The sequence below is a fragment of the Telopea speciosissima genome, chromosome 9, assembly GCF_018873765.1.
Source record: "Telopea speciosissima isolate NSW1024214 ecotype Mountain lineage chromosome 9, Tspe_v1, whole genome shotgun sequence".
NCBI lineage: Eukaryota > Viridiplantae > Streptophyta > Magnoliopsida > Proteales > Proteaceae > Telopea > Telopea speciosissima.
In genome coordinates, this window is record NC_057924.1 from 10892584 (window position 1) to 10909697 (window position 17114).

Here is a 17114-nt window from a genome sequence, read left to right on the forward strand (position 1 = left end):
CACATACCATGTAACTCGGAATAATAATGACAGACAATCATCTCTCGTTGCTTGGTGCTGCTGATATTTTATTTCAACTCATATACCTGGGCAGCATTCCCCACCTGGGAATAGATTTCCTTTATAGCTTGCTAGATCTGGGCAACAGTATCAAGTAACAAATACCCACGAGCAATATAGGGTTGCATCGAGTTCAAAAGGAAGGTCCTAACAAGAGAATCATCAGAACACCACTTCTTTTGGGCAGCATCAGCAACTGTTGGTTTCTCCAAGGCACCCGTGAGATATTTAGAAAAACCACGGAAACTATTAGAAGAGAACAGGACTTCGACCACATCAAATAGTTGATCCCATCAAGCTTAATAGAGCACATAGGGATAGTAGGAAAATCTTGACGGTTGTTTCCTCCATCCAAAGTAGGAGACATGGTGGAATTCGTTGAAGTATTTGTTCCTTCCATTAGAAACAGAAAAAAAAAAGGACAACCACACGAACAAAGGGTGTCGAAGAGATCACTAAAACATGCCACAAAGAACAAAGTGTAGCATGAACACCAAAAAATTCAGATCTGAGAAGAAAACGTCAGATTTGGTTTAAACCATAACAACATGCAAAGAACCCTTGATGGGAGAAAAAATCACCACCAAGGGTGGAAAAAGGGGCTCACGGTCTCAAGAAAGGAACCATGAGAGAGAGACAGCGAGGCGAAAGAAGGTGCTGGCAGCAAGTGGTGCAAGGTGGAAGTGAGTGGCGGTGCTTCCCAGTAGAGTAAGGTGGAAGAGTGGCAGCGGTGGTGCTTAGGGTATGGCGAGAGAAAGAGAATAAGAAGAGTGGAGGCCAGGTTTTTTTGGGATCCCAAGGTGGATCTCAATTCTAATACCATGTTGGGATTTGGGAAATTGTGACTTGTGTCTATTATGATACTAGTCTCCTTCATTTATAATAGTTTGAAGTAGGGTTACAATAAAATAACAAAAAAAGACTATACTACCCTTGTACCCATGTTACACCCATACGATAGTAGAACTATAACCACACCAAACTAATACTAATATTACAATAGATTTCAGATTTCAATATTGAAATAAGTCCTTAGTGATTTTACAATTTCAAATGAAATTATTTCAATTTCTCATAAATAAGGCGAAAATCATACCAAACACAATAATTTCAATTTATGATTCCATGAAATTGAAATAGAAATCATAACAAAACAGCCCCAAGGCTTCACCACGAAGCCTGCAGGAAAGGAAATCACCACCATACCCAACCTATTGACTAATTGGAAAAACCACCTTCTACCAAAGAAAAAAAGAAGAGGAAAAACCACCAACCAAGCTCTTGGAATAACCACCAAAAGATGTCACAGCTTCACCACTGCAACCTGTCCAAATTCATATACCAAATTGTGGTTCCAAAATAAGAAGGCAACTGCTGTTTCAGCAGGGTTTAAACTGAGAAAACTGCAGGTTGAAGGTGCTATATCAGTAGGAAATAAGCAGCAAGTTTGTTCTATCTTTGAGGAAGTATTTCAGCAGTAAAGCACAAGTATTCAAGCCAACTTTCAGCACCTGATATCACCTCAATCCTCACTTGCAGGGTCTCCATAGAATCTGGTAGTTCGCAGAAAAAAAACAAAAAAGAATGAAGAATGAAAGAAGAGGATAGGGACGATATGACCAAGGCTTCACCATATAACCTGTGGCAATGGAATCACTACCATACACCACCTTTTGAATCACAACAGTAGGGTTTGATTGGAATGACCAACAAACAGGCTCTTGGAATCACTACAAGAGGCATTACAACTTCACCACTGCAATCTGTCCAGATTCATTACTGAACCAAAGAAAAACAAACTTTATTTCTTAACTGTCCATTCTATTACAGTAGTACATTGTTTAAATAAAAGAGCCAAAGACTGAAAATTGCAACTAATTAGACAACTCAACCTCATCCAAACTAAATGGGGCTGGCTACATGGATCCGTGCCTTCCAATCAGCTCTATTTGAGGTTGTACTTGATACAAGGCCTAAGCTATGCATGTCTTTCCTCACCACTTCTCCTAAGGTCATTTTAGGTCTGCCCCTGGCTCTTTTAGTTCCTTCAATCTGAATAAAATCACTCCTCTGTACTGGAGCATCCAAAGGCCTCTGATGAACATGACCATGCCACCTCAAATGACTTTCTTGTAGCTTATCATGCATCAGAGCTACTCCCAAATCAGCTCTAATATGATCATTCCTTACATTATCCTTCTTAGTTTTGTCATTCATCCATCTGAAAATCCTCATCTCCACCACATTGAGTTTATCTATATGATGCTTCTTAACTAAGCAACATTCGCATCATACATCATTGCCGGTCTTAAGACTGTCCTATAAAATTTACCTTTAAGTTTTAAAGGAATACACCGATCACACAACTCTTCGAACACACCTCTCCACTTCATCCAACCTATTTTAATTCTCTGTGAAACACCATCCTCTATATCACCTTCTTTATTTATGATTAAGCCCAAATACCTAAAATAATCAATTTGCGGAATCTCCCTCTCATCAATTTTCACCACCTCATTGTCTATCCTAGTGTAACCAAAGTTACACACCATATACTCTTTTTTCATTCTATTTATCTAAAATCTTTTGATTCCAAGGTTGATCTCCATAACTCCAACTTGGCGTTAATCCTTGTTTTTGTCTCATCCACCAAAACAATATCATTAGCAAAAACATACACCAAGGAACCTCAACTTGAATACAACAAACAACAATCATAATCTTATCCCAACTAAATGGGGTCGGCTACATGGATCTGATAGAGGCTATGACAATAATGAGAGTAAGAGAAATAAAAAGAAGTAAAAAGGAGAAAAAGTAAAAAAGAAAATAAAGGTAAAAATCAAATCCCTAGTGCATCCATTGGTCACTCTTCCTTACTAGTGCATACCACCGCAAGCGGCTCTCACAGAGCTTGTCTTGGATTGGAGCAACTCCCAAATCAGTTCTAATACATTCATTCCTTACTCTTCTCTCCTGGTCTTGCCGCACATCCAGCTCAACATTCTCATCTCTGCTACACTCACCTTATTTATATTACTCTTCTTAATTGTGCAACATACTCATCTTGAATGTCTTTGATTAAATAATCCATGATAAGTGCAAACAAATAAGGGCTTAAAGCTGACCCTTGATGTAATCACATTATAATTGGGAATTCACTACCTTGCCCCCTGACAGTTCTTACACTTGTCACCGCACCATCATATAGATATTTAATTATGTCCATATATTTACTTAAAACACTTCTCTTCTCTAGTACTTACCAGATTAACTCTCTAAGTACTTTGTCATAAGCTTTTTCTAGGTCAATAAAGACCATATGAAGATCCCTTTTTTTTTTTGGATGAATAAATAATTCAATTACCAGAGGGAGAAAAGTGGGGGGGGGGGGGAAGGATACAAAGCAAGAGCCAACACTAAGCCCTACCAAAAAGCAGGGACAAGACAATGGGCCAAAGCCCAATCCAAAAAATGCTCAAGAAGAGAAACGTGCCAGGCAATCCAAAGAACCAATCACGACTGGAAGAAGGCCAACTAACCCAAGTCAATAGGCTCACCACTTAGAGCATTGTTTCTAATATCTAATGGAAAGGCGAATTCAACTCCGGGGCGGTCAGGGAGTAGGAAAGGTAGGGGCGTTTCTTAGGGAAATGAGGGGAATTGGGGTTACGGTGACGGAAAACGTGAAGAGAAAGGGAGGCGGCAGGGAGGGGAAGCCGGGTAGAACTAAGGGTTGATAGAGAAGAAGGGGCAGGCCCATTTAAACCAGATGGGCCCGACAAAGAGGGACAAGGGGAGGGTTGGGTCAGAGAGGAAAGAGGTGAGGGAACTAGGCCATAAGAACTAGATGGGCCAGCCAAGGAGGGAACAGAGTTGGGTTGGGCTACAGAGGGAATCGATAAGGGGGGGACCACAACAATGGAAGGGGGAATCGGGGAGAGAGAAGGCGTAGTGGAAATGGAAGGAGGAATCGGGGAGAGAGAAGGTGTAGTGGAAAGGAAACCTTTAGACGACGATTTTAGAAAGGAAGTGATGTCTAGGTGTAAGGGGAGCGACTTAGAGGAAGTTTGCAGAGGAACAACAGGCTCGTAGAGGTCAGCAAGCTTAGTAGGCTCGACAGGAGCAAGGACAGAGACAGAGGGGACTGGCTCAGGAAGAAGACAAGGGTTCAGCACATCGGAGGGGGGGGAAAGCTGCGTCATCGCATAGGGACTCGACCTGGAGGAGAGAGAAGCGATCTAAATATGCGATAACAGATGGGACTAGTTGCTCAGAGGGGCTAGGACACCTGGGAGAGATTGATGCCGGGAGAACCTTCCGGCCAGATTTTCGATGGCGACTTCTTCTCTGGCCGCGACTAGGGGTACGCTGCTCAGAAGCTGTGGAAGAGAAGCAAAGTCTTTGACTAGGGGATTTCTTAGTTCCAAGGTGGGGATAGGACCATCTATAAAAGAAGCCAAAGCAGGAGAAGCTTCATCGGTGGCTTCGTTCCCAGCATCAGGGCATTTTTTGATCAAATGGCCAAAGATTTTGCAAGATAAGCACTACCGAGGGGGTCCAATCATAATGAACAACCTGGTTGAAGGAGAATCCTTCATCATCAACTACAAGGATGGAAGCTGGTAGGGGTGAATCTGCCGGAACTTCCACACAGATCTTGGTGAAGGCGAGACGATCCTGGAGTTTTGTTTCGCCATCTGAATAGAAAGGATTTCCAAGGACCGAGCCAACCACACTAAGACCTTCCTTACACCAAAAATGCAAGGGGAGCCCAAGGAGAGAGATCCAATGAAGAAGAGAACTGAGATTGAGGTGATGCAGCTGAAGATATTGGTTCCATTGCCGGAGAAAGAGTGATTTTCTTCCAACGTTCCAGGGACCTCCAACCATAACTCTACCTCTGTCTTCGTCTTTAGCAAACTTGAAGATAAAGAAACCATTATCGAGCAGGTATGTTTCAAATCGGTCCTTTGTTTTCCATTGCTTCGAAAGAGATGCTTTCATAAGGGGGAAGGGAGTCAGGTTCCCATAAAGTGCCCCACTAAGCAGTTATGTCATTTCTTAGCCTCATGGAGGAGGAGATCAGCTTCGTAATGGGCTGCCTTGGAGCCACTTATGAAGGTGGGAGGGACAAAGTACAGGGGGAAGCCATCACGGGAAGGGGGTTTTGGGATGGGAAGAGACAAGACCAAGATCTAGGTTCATGGGTAGGGAGAAGGGAGGCCCTGGGTGGTGGCGGCACCACCCCAGGGTGGTCGGACATAGGGGAAAGAATCCAAGCCATCACCGAGAGGTTTTCTATCAAAGCAACCATTCTTGTTCCATAAAGATCCTTCTTGCAATCTCTAAATCTTTCCATAAGTTTCTTAATTAGGTAAATAACTTATGTCATGTATCTTCCTAGATAAAACCAAATTGGTTCTCCGCAATAGTAGTTTCTTGTCTCAGGTGGGTTTCAATAACCCTCTCCCATAATTTCATAGGGATAAAAAAAAGGAAATAGTAAAAACAATAATTCAATGTTTTAAAAACCGAAATGGGGGATCAAAATGGTCAGAGAATCAGCCTGAATCAGTTCGATCCAATCAATTCCAAGCCACTTTGGGGCGAAAATGAGATCAACCTTAGAATCAGGAATCGGTCTGATCCAACCGAAAATATGAAGAGCATGACTAGGAATCGGCCGATTCAGACTGGATCAGATCGGCCTATCTAATTCGGATTCAGGTACCAACGATTAGGATCAGTAAGGAATCGGGATCAATGTCAGTTGATTCACCGATCTGATTCCCGATTCTTGAAACCATGGGGATCTCTAGAAATCTATTAAAACAGAAAGTCAAAAAATAGAAACTACAAACTAATACAATTCTTTTTAGCTAAGGAACTAAAGTCAAAAAATAGAAACTACAAACTAATACAATTCTTTTTAGCTAAGGAACTAAAAACATAAAAATATGAACTTTTTAAAATAAGCTCCATTGGAATCTTCAATCAAATATCAACCCCCATGTGAACAGTGACCACACGAACAGTTCTCACATGAATAGTACCCATGTGAACAATAAAACAGACTAGATTCTGGTTCAATCCAAAATCACAAACTAAATTCTTCCTGCCCCTTCTTGTTCATGTTCTGGATTTCCTTGTTCTTGAACTGAACTGCATCACCCAACATGTATAGAACTCAACCTAAGGCTTATTTCCACTAAAATAAGTCCACTTTTATTATTTTCCTGCATCAGAGAAAGGAGGGGAAAAAGAAAGCCGAAGTAGAGGAACATTAGATACATAGGATACATGAGGAATAAGATTAATATCCAAAGGACTTTTAATATTCAAACTCTCAAATTAAGGAGCAGAATAATATTCAAAGGACTTCTAATGAACTTGGAAATGTAGTTAATATTCCATAAAGTCTTATTTAACTCCTTACAAGTAGCTATTAAGACTAAGAAAACATGTTTTAAGACATGGTAAAGGTCTAGAGAGGTTGAGGATCTAAAAAGATACAAACTCGCCAGAAACGAAGTTAAGAAGATTGTGGGGAAAGCAAGGGCGAAGATATACGAGGATCACTATAATAATTTGAACTCAAAATATAGGGAAAAAACTATATATAAGATAGCTAAAATGAAAGAAAGGAAGTCCAAATATTTCGACCATGTTAGATGTACTAAAACTAAGGATGGTAGAGTACTAACTAGGGATAAGGACATTAAGGAGAGTACTAATAAGGGATGAGGACATTAAGGAGAGGTGGAAAGAGTACTTCCACGGGCTTCTTAATGAAGACTGCACGAGTAATAGGGCGGCAGAAGGCGACATTACTCATCCATCCACTTCGCGTAGATATATACACAAAATAAGGATATCTGAAGTAAAATAAGTTATAAGATGGATGAAGTAGGCAAAGCACCAGGCCCAGACGAGGTCCCTATTGAGGTGTGGAAGAAAGTAGGAGTATGTGGCTTATCTTGGCTGACCAAACTGTTTAAAAAGATTATGACCACAAAGAAAATGCCAGATGAATGTAGGAAAAGCATTGTGGCCCCAATTCACAAAAACAAAGATGATATTCAAAGTTGCAATAACTATAGAGGCATAAAATTAATAAGTCGTATGATGAAGCTATGGTAGTGGGTTATTGAAACCCACTTGAGAAAGGACACTACTATTTTAAAAAACCAATTTGGTTTTATGTCAGGAAGATCCTCGATGGAGGCTATGTTCTTACTTAGGAGACTCATGGAAAGATATAGCGAGGGCAAGAAGGATCTCAATATGGTCTTTATATACCTAGAAAAAGCCGACAACAAAGTCCCTGGAGAGGTAATTTGGAATATTATGGACAAGAGAAGAGTGTCATGTAAATATATGGACTTAATTAAAGATATATATGTTGATCTGGTGACTAGTGTCAGAACTGCAGGGGGGGCAAGGCAGTGAATTCCCAATTTCAATTGGGTTACATTAGGGATCCACCTTAAGCCCTTATTTGTTTGCGCTTATCATGGACAACTTAACCAAAGGCATAAAAGATGAGAATCCTTGGTGTGTGATGTTGCAGATGATATTGTTTTGGTGAATGAGACAAAAGCAGGGATTAACGCCAACGTGGAACTATGGAGATCAACCTTGGAATCAAAAGGTCTGAAGATAAGTATAACTAAAACCGAATATATGTTGTGTAACTTCAGCATCACTGGAACGGATAATGATGTGGGTAATATTAGCGAGAAGGAGATTCCGCAAAGTGATTACTTTAGATATCTGGGACCAATTGTAAGTAAGGAGGGTGACATAGAAGATGATGTTGCCTTGATAATTAAAATAGGGTGGATGAAGTGGAAAAGGACGTTTGGAGTTTTGTGCGATTGGCGTATTCCTTCAAAGCTTGAAGGAAAAATTTATAGGATTATCATTCGACCAGCTATAATGTACAAAGCGGAGTGTTGGGCTGTTAAGAAGTATCATGTTAATAAACTATGTGTACCGAAGATGAGGATGCTAATATGGATGAGTGGGAAAACTAAGAAGGATAAAGTAAGAAATGATCATATTAGAACTGGGTTGGGAGTAGCTCCAATCCATGATAAACTTAGAGAGTGTCGTTTGAGGTGGCATGGACATGTTCAACAGAGGCCTTCTAATGCTACAATACAGAGGAGTGACTTGATTCAGATGGAGGGAACCAAACCATAGGAGAAGTGGTGAGGAAAGACATACTTAGCTTAAGCCTCGTACCTTGAATGACTTCAAATAGAGCTGATTGGAGAGCAAGGATCTGTGTGGCTGACCCTATTTAGTTGGGCTATGATGTTGTGTTACTGTAACGCACCCAAAACATCATGTATAGTGCGGAATGTTGGGCAGTAGATACCAAGAGTAAGAAGGATAATGTAAGGATTGAAAAGACTAGAGTTGAGTTGAGGGTAGCCCTATACATGAGAAGCCTCGAGAGAGTCATTTGAGGCTGCATAGTCTTGGCCAACGGAGGCCTTGAGATGCACCTATACAGGAGAGTGATTTGTTTCAAATTGAAGGATCCAATTGAGCTAGGGGCAGGCCTATAATGACCCTAGGAGAGTTAGTGAGGAAAGACATGCGTAGGTTGGGCCTGGCCCCATGTATGGCCTCATATAGAGCTGTTTGGAGGGATCGATTAGGAGGGTTATGCTTAGTCTTGTCCATGTTCTTCTTTTAATGCTAATTTATGTCTTTGTCTTTGCTTGGATCCATGTAGCTGACCCCATTAGTTGGGATAAAGCTGAGTTGTTGCTGAACAAAAATGAGGAAGAATAGAACATTTAAGGCATGGCCAATTCAATGAAGACAATGCCTATAAAGTGAATCCATTTACTGTATTTCATGTAACAACAGAGGACAATGCATGCAAAGGGATCACCCTAAATTTTCAAAAACCTTTAATCATCGATTACTCCCCTCCCCCCCTCCCCCCCAAAACAGAAAGAACGAAAAAAAAGGTTAATTAAGACGTGAAAAGTATGGTTTAATTCTAACAGCAAGATCTAAAGTTATAGAGCAAAACTACTTCAGCTGGGAAAATTCCAAAACTGTGAAAGCAATGGGAGATTTCAGAAGATTGTAAACAGAACTCAGTTAATGATTAAATTAAAGATGTAATAGTGAACTGAAATCAGATTTTAGCAAAGTAAAACAGATTTGGAAAACAAGTAGAACTTGACTTGAACTAGGAAACCAGAAAATCAATGGTAATTATGAGCTTTAAGCAGAAATTGAAATCTGAGAACCAGAAGACAATCAAAGGAAATGATGGCTGGATAATCAATTCAGTAACTGGAACCCAAAACAACTGAAACTAAAAAATCTGGCAGAATAGTAAACCACAGGATAGGAAAGTTACGAATTCTGACCTGAAACTTGATAGAGAAAGAGAGAAAAGGATTGACGATACCAGTTTAGGAATCCACCAGGTCTTCACTTCTGAATCCACAGAGGTATGGCCTGAAATCCACAGAACCAGAACAACAGCTAAGCTTCTATTTCTTAAAATCGATGGGAAGGCTGTAGCCCCTTGAATGTATTTATAGAGTTGTGTAACCTCCACTCAGACTCAAAAAGTCATTTCTGGACAGATCAAAGTCCTAAACTAACTAGGACTCTGACATAATAAAGGAAAAACATACTCAAAACAGGACTCCATAACAAACTAGGATTCAGAATCCTAGAGATACTAGGATTTCTGGCAATTCTAGAAAACCCAGAACCCCAGGCTGCAGGAAGCTCCAGATTCTGGCCGCAGGCTTTAGCTGGCTCCAGAAACTGGTTGTTTCTTCTTCTTCTTTGGTACTTTGGCTTCTCAATAACTGACCCTCACCCTTTTGTTACATCTAGGAAACCTGTATGAGAAATATATTCAAGCAAGAAATTTGTTAGACTAAGAAACAAAATTAGTATTTCATAGCACATGTAGCTCTAGCCACAAATAGTTCCAAAAAGTAATACTTGCTCAAAAATTATTAAAAAAAATCCAAGGCTTTCAGTTAAGGAAAAGAATAATATTCAAGGCCCACATGAAGCAATATATGAGAGGATTCTTTCATATTAAACTCACCAGGCATAGTTATGTTTACATTTTCCCTAATTTCTGAGTAATAACAACTCCAAACTCAATAAAAAAAAAACCACTGTTGAGCCACTAATGTAATCAAACCTCTTTAGAGCAAGTCCAAACAAACAAGAACATCAATAATTAGTAACTCAAAAACTTTGTCTACAGGTAACTACTCTAATAATATCAATGAAAAGATTAGGAGGAAGAACAAAGACAAGATCCAGTGCAGGAAAGAGCAGGAGAATAACCACAGTACATGTCTTCTATATGGACACATGGGTGTGGGGCCTCTGCATCTTGTAAAAAAGAGATCACAAGTATTTAGGGGGTCAAACGAAACTCCATGGTTCAACAGAATCGCAACCAATACCACTATTTCATCCTAAAACCAAAGTGATTTCCATGAACTTAGAACCAGAGGGAAACCAATATAAACGTACAAGAATTAAATCTTCTCCATCATTCTGAATCTTCAACATCAGCTAAGTTTAAGAAGTCATATGACCTGTAAAAGAGAGAGAGAAAAAAAAAAAAAAAAAGAGCTGTCTTGGTTCCAAAGAAATGTTATATTTCATACATATCAACTTACACATACAGAAAGCACATCCCAGAGCACAAAATGTTGGAGGGATAAATGAATTTCTAAAATAAAATCTATGGGAGCTGAAAAAAATACATAATCAGACATTACCAAGCTTCCCTCCAGAACTACTTTTGGTGCTCATCTGTTACTGGTTTGTCCCCAAATAGAAAAATGCAGTGTTCTACATGAGATATTTGCTACACAAATATCCACAGCTTTGGAGAATGGATAGCGCAGTCAGCAGATGGATTTCAGATCAAACCACCAATCTGTTCATAGTCGGATTCACCAAAATAATCCAAACGAATTTTCTACCTCAGTCAACCCCAAGAAATTAGCTTTCCTGGTTTTAAGATGAACAAACTTCCTTGGTTAAATCATATACAAGGTGTTGAGGCACAAAAGGCACATTGGTTTTCTAGTATCCCTTTCATCAAGAATGTATGTGGATCTCTATATCACTGCTCACAAATGAAGCACCTGATAACTAATGCATTGGGAATAATGGCCTTTCTACATTTTGTTGTCCAGAAAGTAAACGATTCCTGCTCCGGATTCTCTGTGCACTAGCAATGCTAACAGTTAAGGAGTTACCCAAGCTACCTAAGCCACTAGGTCCAGTTAGCTTCAATCCAAAATTCCTGAATAAAAAAGACAATTTCTTTTCATCCCCGCCAGTCACCAACTGAAGCTCAAGTGCCTGTTCTTGAGATAATACAGTGTACAGATGCAATGGTAGGTTTAAGGACCGTTGGTAGTTCTTTAATTCTTGTCCACAGCCATATTTCCCATTAATTTCAGTCTGGGTCTGCCCAAAAGTGACTCTCATAATCCCCATAGATTTTGGGTCATCGATTGACGTATCAAATATAAATGAGAACTTCCCAAAGATTAAATCAGGCTTCTTGAATAAATCTATGAGAACATCATTGCATGGTCCCACATTCTTCTGCATGAAATTTCCAGAATTATTTCGCAAAGTCCTCATTGCATGAAGAATGCATGAAGCTTCTCTTAAGCCACTCAAGAAAGCACCATGCATGGTAGCTGGATATTGCTTATTTGTCGCCTCACCAGCAAAGAAGAGCCGCCCTTCCACACTTTCTGCAAGAATATCATAGTCACTGCCAGATGATCCTACTCGAACATGGGAGTATGAACCATAGCAAAGGGGATCACTACCCCATCTCGTACAAATTGTTTGGATCGGATCAGGCACATCAATACCCTTTGGATTATATATACCTGTCAGATTAGTCAAATAATATTACACTAGAAGGTACACTAAAATGGGAACTTTCGAAAGTAAGAAAACTATGTAAATTGTCACCTGTCATCTAAAAGGATGTAGTACCTCTGAGGATGCTTAGAACACGCTGAAGCAAAACAGCTGGATCAGCAGATTCAAAAGCAAGTGCAGCCTCTCCTGCTACAAGTGCAACAAGAACAGGACCTCCAGAAACAGTATGGTAGCTGTAAAACAGGAAGAACTCTCCACGTCTATGTCCATCTTTGTTGAGACAGCCAAATGTGTCTAGGTCTTCCCCCCAAAAGACATGAGGGAAAATCATGGCAACTTTATTGAGCAAGCCAAAACCCAATCGCTCAATAGCTGCAAGCTTTCTTTTAGGTAATTCAGGTTCAAATCTTATGGTCCTATTCTTCAGGACACCAAGAGGCACAGTGCAAAGGACCATATCAGCTCGAAATACTTGATCACCAGCAACTACCTCTACACCATCATTTCCATACTTAATAGTATGAACAGTTTTTCCATAGAATATGGGGACTCCTTCACACATTGCTTTAATCAATCTCCAATTACCTCCAGCAAGAAAACAGTGGTCCCCACCCATTTCATAAGGATCATCCTGGTCCCAATAGGCAACTGAAAGGTCTGATAGACAACCAGCATTTGCATATTCCAAGTTGGCAAGGTGCCAATCAAGAAGTTGCCTTTCCTCAGTACTTTGAGCCACACCGTACAACTGTCTCAGTGTCTCTAAAACTGATCCTAGAGAAATATCATCTGCACGTTCAAGCATGATTTTTCTCAATTCTGTGGCTTTGTCCAGCAACTTATTGAAGATTATCTCCACCTTGGAATCAATTTCCTCACCAACAGGTGCCCCATTGGGATTGTATAATGGGCATTTATCCCTGACCTTGTGAAGTGGAATAGACAGTTGCCTTGCAAGAACTCCAAGAGGGTTAGCATGGATACCCGTAATAACACTCCCACCAAGATCTACAGCTGCAAGCTTATCCTTCTGACCCATTTTCAGAGTATAAACTCTCCCTCCAGGCCTGTTTCTACCTTCAATGACCACCACCTTGAAACCAGAGGATAAAAGTTGCCTGGCTGCTGCTAATCCAGCAAGCCCAGAACCAACAATTATTACCGATCCTTCAGTTCCCTCATGTGGAATTTGAGATGTTATTGAAGGTAAGACTCCAAAATTAATATACCCATGAGACAGGAGAAAATCATAAGCTGAACAAATCAGATGTTCATATTCATTACTGACAGTTTCCCTAATCTGTCCTTTTGAAAGCCAAGTCCGGACATTATCCCTCCACTTTGCCAGTATATGATTTCTCACCACAATGTAGTCATTTTGCCCTTTTCCACCCAATTCATCCACAACCCGTGCCTCAATTTCTTCTTCAAGCAACGCATCAATTGGGAACCCAAGGGAGAGAGCTAACATGGCCTCAATTTCAGTTTCTTTCTGCATGTCCTCCTTTGTTCTATTCCGTTTCCTTGGAGTGCCACCTAAATGCTTCTCTATGAGCTCGTCCATAAGATTCTCATCATAGTTTCGTAATCCTACAGTCTTCCTCGATGAGGAGCGCTTATAAACAGTACCATCAGAAACTGGAGTTTCCATCCCCGTATCCCAGAAGATTGCACCGAGCATACAAACAAATTTGAAGTTCTCTACTTTCTTAGCCTGAGTTTACAGATAACTCACACGATCCAGAAACACATATCTATGTAATTTTCTCTTCCGGACTCGTGAAAGGTCAAACATACCTCTAATGAACAGTGTGTTCAACTTTGACAACTGCAGAGCAAAAATAAAACAACAGTCTATCGAGTATAGACACTTGCATGGTTTCCTACTCCCTGCGACAATATTATCTCTTGTGAATCATCTTAAGCTTCATTGTTCCTCTACTTTTCTCATATCAGTCAATCAATCAAGATTTAGAAAAAATATACAACTACAAACTCTGTTTACCATTCTGTTATCTAAAACTGAAAAAATGAATGAATGAAGAAATCGAATGATTGATCGACTTCAGCAACTACTTTGGAGTTCTTCGATACATATACGACAAGAGATCACAAGTACGAAACTAGGGCGAGATTCTTGCAGCCTCGGAGGAGGAAATTCTTACCTTCTCGATCATAAACCGGAACTTAAATTCGGAATTTCCGCTGTGTATTAACTGAAACCGAAACTAGGGTTTTCCTCGGGCGAACTCTACCTCGAGCGCCGCGGCAACTTGGTATTCTCGGTGATTCGGTTTAGATAAACAAACAACGAATGGAGGGAATTGCAGTCGGGCGTGGTGGGCTTTCGGAACCTTAGGTCTCACCAAACCCAAAAAGAGGAAAAAACTTCAGAAACGGCTCGATTGTGGGCCCATGAGGAAGTAAATCGACTTTAATCTTAAGGGTCTGTATGCAATGTCAAAAAAAAACGTTTATGGTGTTTCTGTAGTTTTGTGGGATAGAAATGGAACAGATCTTGTACGTGTCATCTGAATTTTTTTTTTTTTTCAAACGTACCAAGTTAAAAAGAAAATAAAAGGATGGGAGAAAGTTCTCTATCCGGGAGTGTGGTTTATGCCAGCACTCCCATGAGTATCTTTCTCTCTCCTCTTCATTTGAAAAGATACCTCTGTTCCCTTGTTTTGAGAGGACAGAGATAGACAAATGGGAGTACTGGCGTAGGTCATACTCCCGGACAAAAAACTACTTCCCTAAAAAAATTTAGAACCTGATTTGAGAAACATTAAAAACACACACAATTACCAAAACACATTTGCACGCATTTACGATTGACGGACTTCACAAGTTACGACTCTCATCTGAAGATCACATTGTGCGCTCTTCAAACTCCCATGTAGACCACAAATACTCTGAACTCCATATCAAATATCATGTTTGATGAAGATAGATCGTTGATCAAAGGTTTTGTATGATGATCCATCATAAAAGATTCTTGATGAAGGGTCTAGATCATGTATGATTCACCATGTAAGATCCATTATTCATATCTCATACCATGTTTTAATGGAGATGAATCATTGATCAAAAGCCTAGATCATGATCAATCATTAAAGATCCCAAATGAAGGGTCTATATATCAAATTTTTTTTTAGGTAAAGTCCATGATCCATGTCCATATATATCATGTCTAATGAAGATAAATCATTGATTAAAGATTCAGATCAAGATCCATAAAAAAAAGTGATCAAGGGCATAGATCATGTTCCTTCAATTAAAATACATGATCCATGTCTCATATCAAGTTCGATGAAGATCGATCTTTTAACAAAAGCCTAGATTATAATCCATCATAAAAGATCATTGATGAATAGTCTAAATCATGTTCCTTCAATTAAAATCCATGATCCATGTCACATATCATGTTTGATGAAGATAGATCTTTGATCAAAGGCCAGATTATGATCCATCATAAAAGATCCTTGATCAATGGTCTAAATTACGTTCCTTTAATCTAGATGCATCACCCATGATTCATATATCACGTTTGATGAATATAGATCATTGATCAAAAGCCTGGATCATGATCATCATAAGAAAATCCCTCATAAAGGGTCTAGATCATGTTTCTTCAAATAAGATCAATTATCGAAGTCTCATATAATGTTCGATGAAGATAAACCATTGAACAAAGGCAAGGATCAAAATCCATCATAAAAATCTTTGATTAAGGTTCTAAATTATGTTCCTTTACGTAAGATCCATTATCCATATCTCGTATCATGTTTGATGAAAATAGGTTACTGATCAAAGACTTTGATAATGATTCATTATAAAGTTTCCTTGTCAAAGATTCAAATCAAGTTGTTTTAATTATGATTTATGATCCATGTGCCATATCATGTTTGATGGAGATAGATCATCGATCAAGGGTTTGATTATCAAGTGTCTAGACATGTTCCTTCCGGTAATATCTATTATCCATGTCTCATACTGTGTTTGATGGATATTGATCGTTGATAAAAAGCCTGGATCATGGTTCATCATATAGCTTCTTTATCAATGTCTAACTCATATGGTGTTTGATGAAGGCAGGTTATTGATCAAATACCTGTATAGAAGAATCCTAATCAAGGGTAAAGATCACGTTCCTTCAATTTAGATCCATTCACATATCATGTTCGACGAAAATAATTCGTTAATCAAATATCTGGATCATGATCCATCATAAAAGATCCATGATCAAACTCTAGATCATGTTTATTCAATTTAAATCCATGTTCCATGTTACATATCATGTTTGATAAAGATACATCGTTGATAAAAAACCCAAAACTTGATCCATCATAAAAGATCTTTTATCAAGTGTCTAGGCTCTAGATTATGTTCCTTCATGTGAGATCTATTATCCATGTCTCATATCGTGTTTTTTTTTTTTCTTGTAAAATAAGTCTATTTATTTATTCATGACCAACATAAAGAATCTGAATTACAAAATTCAGCTAATCAAGGAGTGGATAAATGCCAAGATGTCCTGCACACTAAGGATGTTGCTTGCTGAGCAATTACTCTCCCTAGAAAAATGGTGTAAGGCCTCTGAAAACAAATGAGTGGAGAGTTCCCTAATATCAGACTGTGTTTGATGAATATAAAACAGTTTACCACCAAAAAAATTTGATGGATATAGATCGTTGATTAAAAGCCCGAATATTACTTATGTCTCATATGTTGTTTGATGAAGCAAAATCATTGATCAAAACAATCAGATCAATATCCATAATCAAAGATCCCCAATCAAAGGTTCAAATCTTTTCCTCCAATTAAGATCCATTATCCATGTCCTATATCATGTTTGACAAAGAGTCTTTAGATCATGTTCCTTCGATTAAAATCTATGATCAAGGTGTCATATACTGTTTGATGAAATCAGGCGTTGATCAAAGGACTAGATCATGACCCATCATAAAAAATCCATGATCCAGGATATAAATCATGTTCCTTCATGTAAGATCCATGATCTATGGCTCATAACACGTTTGATTAAGATACATTGTTTAATCAAGGGTATTGTTGAACAAATTCCTGATAGGGTAGACTTTCTCCAATCAATTGTAGAAAGGGCTTCCCCA

General features: G+C 39.1%; 1 protein-coding gene across 1 annotated transcript; it reads right to left on the bottom strand.

The window, feature by feature from the left end:
- Window positions 1-10466: 10466 nt before the first annotated feature.
- LOC122640875 (lysine-specific histone demethylase 1 homolog 2-like) lies at window positions 10467-13873 on the bottom strand. The gene is made up of 2 exons (XM_043834142.1): window positions 12100-13873; window positions 10467-11990 (listed from the first exon to the last, which is right to left on the bottom strand). The coding sequence occupies exons 1-2, from the start codon at window positions 13664-13666 to the stop codon at window positions 11233-11235; spliced, it is 2325 nt and encodes a 774-aa protein (XP_043690077.1). The 5' UTR covers window positions 13667-13873; the 3' UTR covers window positions 10467-11232.
- Window positions 13874-17114: the final 3241 nt, after the last annotated feature.